The sequence below is a fragment of the Schistocerca piceifrons genome, chromosome 8 (genome assembly GCF_021461385.2).
Source record: "Schistocerca piceifrons isolate TAMUIC-IGC-003096 chromosome 8, iqSchPice1.1, whole genome shotgun sequence".
Lineage (NCBI taxonomy): Eukaryota > Metazoa > Arthropoda > Insecta > Orthoptera > Acrididae > Schistocerca > Schistocerca piceifrons.
The window spans coordinates 253,284,141-253,297,603 of record NC_060145.1 but is presented as its reverse complement, the minus strand read 5'-3'; the positions used below and the strand labels follow the sequence as shown (position 1 = coordinate 253,297,603).

Genomic DNA, 13,463 nt, shown 5'->3' with positions numbered 1-13,463 from the left:
CCAGTAGTGTATTACAGGTTTATCTGACCCCAAGCAATGTAGAGATAATCATAACTAGGAATTGTTGACATTGATTAATATAAATCTAATACGTGAATACCTCCGCAAGGACTGGATAACTCAGACTAATGGGACAGTGATTGCTTGCGTCTGCCAGAAGAATGAATGAACTACACATGGAACTAACATTTCCATTTGATTCGAAATGAACCAGTAGACGCTTATGACAATGTTGTATTCTGAAATGCGGCTTGTTCTAACTGCGTGCCCTTAAACGCACTTGAATTTTTGCACACTGCTTGTTGATTGCTCGCCATTGCTGTGATCTCTCGCCATACTCAGTTCTGAGATATATGATGTGAAGTGGGTGCCATGCTCTGCAGCTGAAGTCTTTTGTCAAGTGTTCTCTTCTGTCTTCCAAATCCAAGTGTCCTCTGTATTTTGCACTGAAGTCTTCTCAGCTGCATCTTCAAGAGAAGTGTCTCTCTATCAAGAAATGAGCTTGTTCTACTTCCAGGAAGCCCGCACAGTTCTAGTGCACCAACAAAAACAGCGATGCAAAGTACTAGCCAATGATATATTTGTTAGCATGTCAACAACCACCCATCCACGCAAAATGTTTGCGACATTAATCAGTTATTACATCCTGGGCTTGCAGTTCTTACCAATTCACAGTTTCTCTTCCAACCTTCAGTCACTTTGATATTTCAGCATCTGTCTGTGTTCCACAGACACACTGCTCGAAAACTGACGTCTTGAGTTCCTATACTCTATTTGTTTAAGCTAGTCAATATAGAGACGTCTTACAGCCTTTTTGGCCAGAGGTCTCCCACCTCACACAAAGTTGTGACAGAGAGTTGGCTAAAATAGAAAAGAATACTTGTTCACAAAGCAGACCAGCTGCTTCTCAAGACACACCAAGATGTTTATCTATCACTGACTGCCCCTCACATAGCATTAGTGAAGGCTAATTTGAACGCCCTTATTTCGAAGTTTGTTTATCTTGGTTGGCCCTGTTTATAAAAACTACTACTCTCTCCCGAGTGCAGTTTTTCATCACATCACAATAACTATTGCACCGTGCCGTTCAGTGTGCAAAGCATTACGCGAAAACAGTATGAGGCCCGTACCTGCTTCTAACGGTCACTGTGGCTTTTGCTGTCTTCCAGAAAGACATTTCGCTGCCATCAGGAGGACGTTTTGTAACACTGGGTCACTGACTTGGCCCATCGGGCCCTGTTGATCATGCATTCAAACTTCCTCCAGTAAAGAGGAGGAATTAATATAGAGGCAAACAGCTAACTTTGGTAGTCTCTGATGTCATTCATTAAAATAGTTAACTATTTTACTAACTCACAGGAATTAAGCTCAGATAGTAATTATTATAAATCACATTGTGATTAGAACAGGAGATCCGCCAGTCTGGCAGTAGACTGCTGCGTATCAGTGCACAACATGAACATGCGTCACATAAGTAATTACGAAGGACAGATGCATGCACACTATGTCATCAAAAGTATCCGGACAACTTGACTTATAAGTTCGTGGCGCCCTCCATCGATAATACTGGAATTCGATACGGTGTTGGCCCACCCTTTGCCTTGATGACAGCTTCCACTCTCGCAGACAAACGTTCAACCAGTTGCTGGAAGGTTTCTTGGAGAATGGCAGCCCATTCTTCACAGAGTGCTGCACTGAGGAGAGGTATCGATGTCAGTCGGTGAGGCCTGGCACGAAGTCAGCGTTTCGAAACATCCCAAAGGTGTTCTGTGGGATTCAGGTCAGGACTCTGTGCATCACTGGGATGTTACTGTCGTGTAACCACTCCACCACAGGCCGTGCAATACGAACAGGTGCTCGATCGTGTTGAAAGAGGCAATCGCCAACCCCTAATTACTCTTCAACAGTTGGAAGCAAGAATGTGCTTTAAACATCAATGTATTCCTGTGCTGTAATACTGCCAAGCAAAACAAGTGGTGCAAACCCCCTCCATGACACTACACACGCTGGCAGATGACGTTCACTGGGCATTCGCCATACCCACACCCTGCCATCGGATCGCCACATTGTGTTCCGTGATTCGCCACTCCACAAAACGTTTTTCCACTATTCAGTCGTCCAATGTTAACGCTTCTTACACCAAGCGAAGCGTGGTTTGGCATTTACTGCCGTGATTTGTGGCTTATGAGCAGCCGCTCAACCATGATATCCATGTTTTCCCGCCTCCCACCTAACTTTCACAGTACTTGCAGTGGATCCTGATGCAGTTGAAGGGTAATTAGGGGTACCCATGAAACCAGTCTTGTCTATTCAGTTGAACATAACGATTCACTGTTATTCTATGTTAATGATTGTCCTCCTGTCCGCCATACAAACGAAGTTCACAAGTAATTTTCGGAATTTTAATAGCAGTGTCATACACTAAAAGCGACCAGCATCCAGTAATGCCCTCACCAACCCGCGCCCAACTGTTCCTGTCGACAGGTCATTCTCGACTCTCACAAGAAAGATCCACCGCCACTACATTGAAACTATATGGTCTAGCACATAGTGTAGGAGTGTCTGTGGAGTCAGCATTCCGACGTGGAGAACTGTATCTTTGTCGCCAGCGACGTAAAATTTCTCCATAAGTGCTCTGCAGATTTTGAACGTTATTGTGTAAGTAGTACTGGAAGATACCTTTTAAACTTACAATGGATTTTATACACGCGCTTCTTAGCAGTGTCAAGAATATGAATTCAATATTTGGTATGAACGTAGATTAAAGCTTTGAAGGGATAAATGCAAAGTCATTTATCTTGTTTGAGACAAGTGTGAAAGCTCAGTAGTCACCTATTTTTGGATGGGAAAACAAGGGTAGCCACTGCAAATTTTTAGGTTTTCCCATTACCTGACGTAGTTAGTCCTGTAAAAGGTGACCTGTAATCGAAAAATTTATTTGCCAAATCGAATTGTTGTTCAGTGATGCCTACTTTCAGCAAATTCGTATTGCCATTTTCAAATCACATTAGTACAACCTGTAGCGTCCGCAACGACCACTATAGGTAGTCCCTTTGCCTTAATCAATTATGACAAATTGCTTACCTGTAATAGTCATCATAGACGCTACAAGTTGTACTAATGTGGTTTGAAAATGGCATTTCAAATTTGCCGTAACTAGGCATGGCTGCACAAACAATTGCGATTTTGGCAAACTAAGTATTTGCATAAGAAGACTTCACCATCTATTTTTAGGTTTTGTACTGCACTTTATCTTGTTGCTGAGTATCTGTTTTAATTAATTATGCTGCAATGGCACTGCTTCCTAGTAGACAAAAGCCTATGTCTCCTGAAAAACATTTGGCACCACATCATACAGCAAACTACTGATTTATTATACTCTGAGATAATTTTAGGGATGACTTTTGTTACAGATAAAATCAATTTAATCTGTGTTCTTGCTCCCATAGATGTTCAGTCGTCACAGGTCCTGCAGTCCATGTGCTGCTTCCACAAACTGCTTCCATTCCTGTTTTGCGCTTGATTACTCCAGGAGTCTTCAGTCCACAGGGCTGCCAGGCCCTTGTCCCCACCCAGCACTGCTTTGATCGTCCTATGGGGAGTCTCGTGTTCAGTTACGCCTCAGGTGCTTTTTTCACCCACCTTTCTTCTGGTGTATGGGCTACATAGCCTGCTCATGAGATTCTTCTCTTCAGCTTCTGTAGAATTGTCGGCTCGTGAATGAAGCGGTATATCGCCTCAGTCTTCCTCCTTCAAAATTCTCCTTTATCTAAGACAGGTCCCCATATCCTCCTCATTACTCATTTTTCAAATGTTAACCGTTTCTCCTTTTCTTGTTTAGTCATGCTCCAGGTTTCTAAGCCGCACGTGATTGATGGGCATATCATTGTGTTATATATTCTCATCTTAGATTTTGAACTAAGCTTCTCTCTGAGGGAATACGTACATTTCATTCCCAACGCTAGTCGCTCCTTGACTTCGATTTCTATCTCTTGTTGCTACTAAAGCGAGACCCCAAATATTTTAAGTGGTGAAATCTCTTGAGCCTATGCCATATATCTAAAGACATTAGTGCTGCTCTGGTCTTCATCCTAATTGCATGAATTCCGTTTTGTCTTGATTAACGTTATACCATTTCTTGTACATTTCATTCAACTCATAATTTGATTCATTTAGCAGTCCTGTATTATCTGAATATGCATGACAATTAAAACTACCACCCATCTGTTCTACAGCCCATTCCTGTTACCTGCGTTCCCTTAATACTTTCTGTAAGATGACGTTGAACAGACCACATGAGAGCATCCTCTTGTCTGGGACCTGTCTCAGTCTTGACAGATTTTGGGGTGATTCCTCGGAAACGCATTGCTGTGCTTGACCCATCCATACAGGTTTGCACCAGTCTCACTAACTTCTCAGGCGTTCTGAAGTTCCTCTGTGTATTGTATAGGCTATTGCTATGGATGATGTAAGCATATTCAAAAGCCACTAACAGACTATAATGTCTTCATCATATTCTCAGTGGTTTCCAAGCAATTGTTTTAGCGTGAAAATGTGATCTATTGTTGATCGATTTGGTCTAAACCAGCTTGGTATTCCTGTATACTGTTCTCTGTGAACAGCTGTAATTTCCTGAAGATAATGATAGACACTTCCTTGTAGATTACATTCAGCAAAGAAGCTGATGCGTTTTGCTTCTCTGCTTACATATCGGGCATATTATGGCCAATTTACATTCTTCTGTCAATGTATCATCCATCTGTATCAACTTGACCAGCTTATGTAGCTGTAACTGGAAGCTCTTACCGCCTTCAGTGATTAATTCTCCTGTTATTCTGTCCTTCCATGAGCCTTGTTGTTTCTGAATCTTTTGATTGCCATCTTCATATCTTCTTTAGTCGCTTCCCATTCTTTTTCATTTTTCCTTCTCTCCTTGGTTTGTGCAAGTAGCATCTTATCTGGGGCTGGGGGATTCAAGAGTTCTGAGGAGCATTCCCTCCAGTTCTCTGCAATTCTTTCCTTGCTGTTTTTATCTCGAATGAAAATCCAGATTTCTGGTTTTTGATGCACTGTAAAAATTGTCTTGCGTTCTTGTGGTGGCTTCCTGCTCAGCTTGTCCTAAGCATCTGGTTACATGTATCCTGTTCTCAGGATTGGCTTCATCTCCTTTCTGATGTAGTGAAAATGTTTTCTTTTCTGCTCATTCTCCCTTGCAGCCAGTCACTTCTCCCTTACCTTCCTTCTCCTTCCAGCAGCCTTCTGGCATGTCTCGTGGATCCATTTTCTCTTCTTCATTCTCTTCTTTTTCTCAAGGTATCCTCCGCTATACTTTGTACTGTGGCCCTTATTTCTTCCCACTTGGGAAATTAAAACATCCTGGTGCACAAAACTTAAGGGTGGAAGTAACCTTTGCATGATGTACTAATGCCAAGTAACGAAGCTCAGTGCAACTTGACCATGTACAGAGGGTAACTGAAAGAAATACCCAATGAGAAAATGTTACTTTTATTCAAGTAATTATACTGAAGTCAACATCATTCATCATGGTCCCATACAGAGCGCAAAAGGCGGAACTTGGTTCTCGATAGGGCGTGTAAATACCATAGAGAGGAATGCATGCTCTGCAGCATACTCCCATGCTGACTACAAGGTTGATGAGGAGCTTGTTAAAGAGTTCTTTCGGTAGGATGTTCCATTCTTCCACTAGCGCAGTTGACAACTCCTTGCTTGCCGTTGGTGCATGTGAACTTGCTGAAACACGACTCCAGAACATAGTTCACATGTGATCTACATCTACATCTACATCCATACTCCGCAAGCCACCTGACGGTGCATGGCGGAGGGTCCTTGAGTACCTCTATCGGTTCTCCCTTCTATTCCAGTCTCGTATTGTTCGTGGAAAGAAAGATTGTCAGTATGCCTCTGTGTGGGCTCTAATCTCTTTGATTTTATCCTCATGGTCTCTTCGTAAGATATACATAGGAGGGAGCAATATATTGCTTGACTCCTCGGTGAAGGTATGTTCTCGAAACTTCAACAAAATCCCTTACCGAGCTACTGAGCGTCTCTCTTGCAGAGTCTTTCACTGGAGTTTATCTATCATCTCTGTAACGCTTTCGCGATTACTAAATGATCCTGCAACGAAGCGCGCTGCTCTCTGTTGGATCTTCTCTACCTCTTCTATCAACCCTATCTAATTCAAGCAGTGGGCGAACAAGTTTACTGTAACCTACTTCCTCTGTTTTCGGACTGCATTTTCTTAGGATTCTTCAAATGAATCTCACTCTGGCATCTGCTTTACCGACGATTAATGTCATATGGTCATTCCATTTTAAATCACCCCTAATGCCTACTCCCAGATAATTTATGGAATTAACTGCTTCCAGTTGCTGACCAGCTATTTTTAGCTAAATGATACAGGATATTTCTTTCTGTGTATTCGCAGTACATTACACTTGCTTACATTGAGATTCAATCGATCGATGGGAGTTAAATCAGAGGAAAGGGGAGCCCACTCTATTCGCTGAATATCCTCTTGTTCCAAGTGCTCCTATGACTGCACAGTTCGTTTCAGTCGCACATTATCATCCACATAAATGATGTCATGGCCAAATGCACCATGAAAGGACACAAGATTTGGAGCTCAGTTTGTCCATACAACATTATATGATGTTCCATATACAACACCTTGACCCCAAAACGATCATGCCTGGCAGTGCTGGATGCAGATCTTGTCTGACAGGAAAAGATGGGAGCACATAATGCACCTAGAAGCATTGTATAATGTGACTGTTTTGGTAGTCGAGGAGTTTTTGTGATGGGAGGCGTAATTTTGAGTTGGTATACTGACCTATAAATCTTTGAACAAGTACACTCACCGGCCAATGTTATTGTTTCACTGTATGCCTTCCCCACATGCGTCTTTTCAGGGATGCCTTCAGCTCCAACCTCATTCTTATGAATGAAAGTATGCGACTGCATCCAAATGAACAGATGGAGCACCTTATGGACTGATACTAGGTGAATAGAATGGCCTGCCTGTTCCCCCTACTAAAGTCCCATCGAGCACAGGTGGGATGCATTGCATAATGTCCATATGCACCAACGGTCTCCAGCAGCTGTTAATCATGCTGGTGGAGGAATGGAGGAAGGGAACGCTTAAGCACAGCAACTCCTTAGCAACCATGTGGACAGCATAGGAGCAGATTGCAGAGCTTGCACTACCATCTGTGGTAATACACACCCTATTAAGAACCATGTCACGCCTTATGTAATGTCCAGGGGACCATCACGATTTGTGGTGACTTCTGTGCACTTATTTTCTTGAACAAAAGTGTCATTTTTGGTCGTCTCACTTCATGTTTCTTCCAGCTACCTTCTGTACTATACTGTAGCAGTTCTTTGTATGTACAATCCAAGTTTCATCGAGTTATGTTGCCTAGCGGTGATACATCAAGTGAAAGTTACTTCCATTCTTAAGTTTTGTAGACCAGTGTATTATGATTAGTGGCAGTAATAGTAATAGTATTACTGCTAGTATTAAAGCAGTTAGGACTCTGTTGTTATTCACGGCGTCGTTACGTGCAGGGTGGAGAAAAACTGTGTCAGGAAATTTTAACCCTGGGTGGCTGATGCTAGTAGGAACTAAAATGACTAATGTTGTGTAGGTCGACAATGCACAATTTTTAAACTACGGAAACTTGGCACCACGCTCTCTAATTGACCACGGGATTGACCTGCTGTTGGATGCTCTGGACAATGCATGACCGCGACTGATTTGCCTGCCAGAGATCGCGATGTATCCAAGGTGGCCGGCATGCTCAGTGGTAGTGCGCCAGCCTTCCATTCTGGGGGCTAATCCGCTAGGGTCCCGACACATCCATTGTAGTTTCGTGATGAGATGTACCAGGAACAAACCCATCAACAGCTATTAGTTTGCTAACAGATAGTCTTTTACAAATTGTGTTGACCCTGAAAACGGACTTTTTTGTAGCTAGGACATTATTTACTTAAGGCGTGTGCTCAAAATGGTGACTCACTGCTGCGACACAAGCTTGGGAACGTCGAACGGTGTTCTGACGAACTCTTTCAAAGATTCCTGGCATTGCCCTGATGTGAATGGTGGCATGCTGAATGCGATCCATTAATTCCTCTTCGTTTCTAGGTGGTTCGCGTCTGGGTGGGTGAAATGGAACATTGAAGAATCCCCACAGGAAAAAGTCTGGTGGCATGAGGTCTGGTGATCACGGGACCATGTCCTATGAGCACATCTGCCACTACCTGGCTGTTGAAGAGTTCATTTAAATATCTGCACACAGCATGACTATTGTGTATGGGCGCCTCATCATACTGCAAGCACATGCATACCCGTATGTCCAGTGGAACATCTTCCAGCAGGCTGGGTAGAGTTTCTTGCGAAAGTTAAAGTAATTTGCCCCAATAAGTCGAGGAGGTAGATGGACTGGCCCAATCAGATGGTCGCCCTCAATGCCTGCCCAAATGTTGAGCGAAAATCGTTCCTGGTGTCCGTAGACATACGTGGCCTGAGGATGCCCAGTAATGAACGTTTCGAGTGTTGTAAAGGCCATCCCAATGGAAGGTGTACTCGTCAGTAAACAACACAATGGTAGGGAAGTAGGGATCTCGTTCAACACGTCGCAGAAACCACCGGCAAAACCCTAGCCTGTGTTCATAGTCCGCTGCAGGATTTAGATCTTGGACAAGGTAGAAACTAAATGGATGTGGGCTGTCATCCCTCAAAACCTCCCAGACTACCCGATGAGTAACCGCCATGTTGTGTCCAACCGCTCGAGTACTTGTCATAGGTATTTCGTTGAAGTGCTCGAGAACAGTCTCTTCAAATGCAGTATCCCGTTAGAGGTCTTCCAGTATTACCACGATATCCCCCTAACGAGCCTGTTTCGCCAAGTCACTGGTGGAATGCTGTAAACGTTTGTGGGTGTGGGTGGCATCTTGCTGGGTACCGCTCCTCATACAACCGACGAGCTTCATGCGCATTACCGCCTGCTAGTCCATAAACAAAAATCATATCTCGTTGTTCTTCAAACGAATACTATGCCACCATGCTTACCGTATGACTAAATCGCAGGTCACATGTGTGTGCTCCGAAGTGAAGCTTATGTGTGAATGCCTCTGACGTGAGGTGTAGACAAACAGCAAGACCTATTCGACACTGGCGCGTATCATGTTGGGGCGGTGACGAGGCGAGGGTCATTTGTATGTGTGAACCGACAGCCATAGCTCTGCCCATCAATCGAGGAACGGCAACAGGATAACCCCACGGCCAATCGGAGCATGTAGCGCCAAGTTTCTGTACTTTAAATATGGTGCATTGTCGAGCTACACATCAGTAATTCTGGTTCCTACGGGCATCAGCTATCCAGGGTTAAAATTTCGTGTCACAGTTTTTCCCCACACTGTACATTCAAAATATTTTTAATTCTATTGATACCATTTTGTTTCTATATATACTAAAATTATTGTCATTTCTTAAGAAACTAATATACTGCACGTGTAACACGCAGATTCAGTGTAAGAGTGTGCCTAAAGGCCCTAATCTGACTAGGTCAAATAAAGTGAATAAATAAAAATATAAAATTCCATCTCTACGGGAAGCAATCAATCAGATATCGATCGAGTGCTTGCTGCCAGTGTTGTAGTGAACTGAGCAGAGTCCCGTGTGACGGCGGCAGGTGGCGGCGTCGCTGCCGGATGCGGGTCAGTCCCTGGCTGTGACGCAGTCGGTGCTTCGGCGCTGCCCTCTGGTGTCCGGGGAGGACCGGCTGGGGCGCGGCGCGCTCTACCACGCGGCGGCACGCGGCCACCTGGAGGTGGTACGGCTGCTGCTGACGGCGGGCGCCAGCCCCAACGCCGCTGCTGGCATGCACGGCTCCACCACCGACCTGCTCGATGGCATCTCCACCCTCGACACCAACATGCAGCTCGTCAACGAGAAGGTCGCTATCTACTGTCTATTGCCGTTTACACTTGCAACCTTACAACAACACTGTGCACAACAATGAAAAGATCAATTTTTATAAACCCAATAATTTTCTCCCACTGCGACGCAGAAGTGTGAAATTTAGCTTAAACGTGCTTACAAATGTCCTCTGGAATGTTGCAAAAATTTAGCGAAGTCATTCTCTGGCTCGGCGATGTTTCAAACAGCAATGGAACGACGCACGCAAGAAAGAGGTCAGAGCTCAGGAGTTCACTTGAGGTGTAAGGTAAGTTAATGATGCCAGGTCGTCACCAAGTTTCACCACAATTCTGTCCAAGGTCACCGTGGGGTAATCCTCTCGACGCTAGCACCTGCTGATTGCATGCAAATTGGGAGGGTTCTCAGAAGGATTGCCTATCCCACCAGCAGGTATGTATTGGTGTATGGGTGTCTCTGTATAGAGACATCTGTAAGGTGAACAAGAATGATGGGTGATTGTCACCGAGGGTGTTGCCAAACTAGAGTATCTTGCAGGCACTCTTTGCCGTTTTATTCATGCAAGTGTAAATGTGCACCCCTCCTGATCATGTCACAAGAGGATACAAAACAACAGGACAGAATAAACATAAACACTCTTTGCTGCTTCAGATCATATTCAAATTTCGTCCAACGATTTTGAACGATTCCCAGTCGTTCCCCCTGTATACAAGAGCAAAAATTGTTGTCAGATCAAGTTCGATAGGGTTACAGTTCAAAAATATCCTTAGAGAAGGGTTGAATTGTTTCTTTTTGGGGGGGGGGGGGGAGGGAGGAGGCTGTCAGGAGTGTCAAAGACCGTCAAGAATGGCTTTCTGTCGCACACTACACTGCAGACTGTCGTTTTTGTCCGCGAAAAATGTTCAAATAAACTTCCTAAGTAATGGGTTGTTTCATTGACGCCGTGTATGCCAACTCCTGAGGCCTTTTTGTGTCGATTCTGAGTGGTGACGTGTCTTAAATACTTTCCTCGGCCACCTGTGACAAAACTGTGTGGTTTCAACTCTGGACGTTGCGTTTCTGACCTCAAGAGAAGGTGCGAGATGTGGGTAGGGGGTGGTGGGGAGTGTAATGATATTCAATCGTGAGAAACAAGATGGCTCCACCTTAACCGCTACTAAAATCATAGTTTCACTGGTAACAAACAAGGTAAACGCAAGAGAGCCCAGACATCACGACAGGAAACATAAAAAGAAACTCAAACCAGTCTGAAAACACAGCTACCAAGGCTTGAACTATACTGAAAACTAGGTAATATGAGAAAACTCGTAATTACTGCACCATGCTTGTTTGTGGAAGTAAATCCTCTTCAGGCCGTCACCTTAAGTAGGTCATCGCCATCTACGACAAAACACTGTCTCCTGAATGACGCTGCTGCTGGAGTACGACATCGCTCTGCTCCATTGAACTCTTACGAATTCGTCATCTCTCTCTGCTGTAAAGCCGGAGATCTTTGACTCTGTCAGCACTGCTCCTTTACAACTGACAGACTCAAAAGTATTTTCTCTGGATATATGTGCTGCTGTGATCTATGTCCTGTGGAATGCTAATGATATTAGCTTATATAATTATCAAGTGTCACTGTTTGCATCCTGTGATAGATGCTGAACTTCTCGACTTCTGAAACAAATGTCCATTCCCTGTACTTTTTTTTTATTGAGGAGTAAATTTTTTCTGTGTACAAGGATCGAGAGATTTAAGTTGTATTACTGTTTGATGGCCAGTAAATATTGCAATTTTAAAAGTGTTTAATTATGCTGTTATAAAACTAATAAATATAAAAAGTCATAACTGGGTATCGTTATCTCCTCTTGCGCTGTACAATATGTTTCAAAGTCTTTGCATCAAACGTCTGTGGGTGATAGCTCACGTCACGATGAACAACTTTTGTTGGAGACAAAATGTTCGCTGATGCTTCCTAGGACACTAGGTGTCCTTTCGTACCGGTTATGCCTTGAAAGGCGGCAGGATGGAGGCAACTACAGCGCATGTATGCCTTGTGTATTGTCTATAATCCAGTCTTCTGCTCCATATGAAGGGGGTAAGTGCACGAATTTTAAGTTCCTGATTCGCTTGAAAACTATCTTTTTTCGCTCAGAGACATGCATTCTTATGGTTTTCTTGTTAAAAGTCGCTTTATGTAAAGGGGTAGTATGCAGCACACCTGGTAGTAGACCCTGCTAGTTCAGTGAATTCTCGTCATTCCACGACTAGTGAAAGCTAAAGCGGAGAGAGCGGGAAGCGTCAGCAAATATTTTCTCTCCTATAAAAGTTATTCTCTATGATGCGATCTGTCACACCTAGACTTTGATAACAGGAGTTATTCTCCAGTAAAAGTTACTCCTCATGACGTGGTCTACCATCTCTACACATATGATGCGAAGACATCGAAAAACTCTATACAGGTAAACTTTATATTACTATACTACCTTCAATTATCATAGAGTGAATTCTTTCCCCTTTGGAACCTACTCTGTATAATAGTCCCCATTCCGTTGTAAAGCTTGTTTCACGAGACTCGATCCGTTTTCTTTCTGGTAAATTTCTAAATTTATTTATTAGTCTGTGACTGACAAGGGGGGCGTACGAACTTCGCCTCACCGATTTGTTTCATATTAATAGGCACGACCAGAACTTCGACATATGTAAACGAAAAGATGCAACTCTCAACCGTTTTCGAGAAAATCGAGATTGAAAATTGGAGGCATACTTATATACTCTGTAGGTCGCTACCATTCAAAGAGCCTGCAGCCGAAGGAGTAAGGGCATAGATTCATCAGTGCGAGGGCTCTCGGCCGAATCTCGCTGATGGTACTTTTCTTCATTCCCATGTACTTCTAACAACAAATTCAGTATGAGTGTGCAGTATTTAATGAATCGTTTGTTATTTTCATAATCTTTATCCCATAAAAAAGGAGAAATTTTTTCGGAAGCAGTTTGGAAAATAAGAAAAGGTTACACGAGAAATTTGAGAGGAATTAATATAGTCACTTTATTTACATTACTGTATCTATATTTGTGACACATATAATGCGTAACACTGCACGAATCAGGATGGTAATGATCGTAGAAACGTGAAGAACAATAATTATTGCGTCATACTGCACATGTAACGAATGCAGAATTTTTGCATGTGTTTGATGTTTCCAGTGTGTGTCTTGCAAAACAAACTTGGTTTACATTCATAAAAGGTTCTTGGCCATCACACAATTTCGTGGCGTACCACGCATATCGAATACTGATGCAGACGAATGATGCTGTACGATTGATTGTATTTTTTTGTAGTCGTCCTAGAGGCTTATGTTCGATGATGTACACGAAATTTTGTAGTCGTTTTAGAAACGTTCTTCACCTGTCTCTAAAAATAAACGCCGCAAGTCTGCACCAACGGAGTTCATGTTGAAGGAATTATTTTAATACTGCGCGATGGTGGACCCTCTCCATATCGAAATGTTTCTGTGGAAAA

General features: G+C 43.3%; 1 protein-coding gene across 1 annotated transcript in view; it reads left to right on the top strand.

The window, feature by feature from the left end:
* Positions 1-13,463, top strand: part of LOC124711522 (transient receptor potential channel pyrexia-like) — a 239,114-nt gene that overhangs the window by 110,224 nt on the left and 115,427 nt on the right. Inside the window, exon 5 of the mRNA XM_047241644.1 lies at positions 9,714-9,977. Coding sequence (XP_047097600.1) covers positions 9,714-9,977 — 264 coding nt within the window. The remainder of the gene's footprint in view (positions 1-9,713; positions 9,978-13,463) is intronic.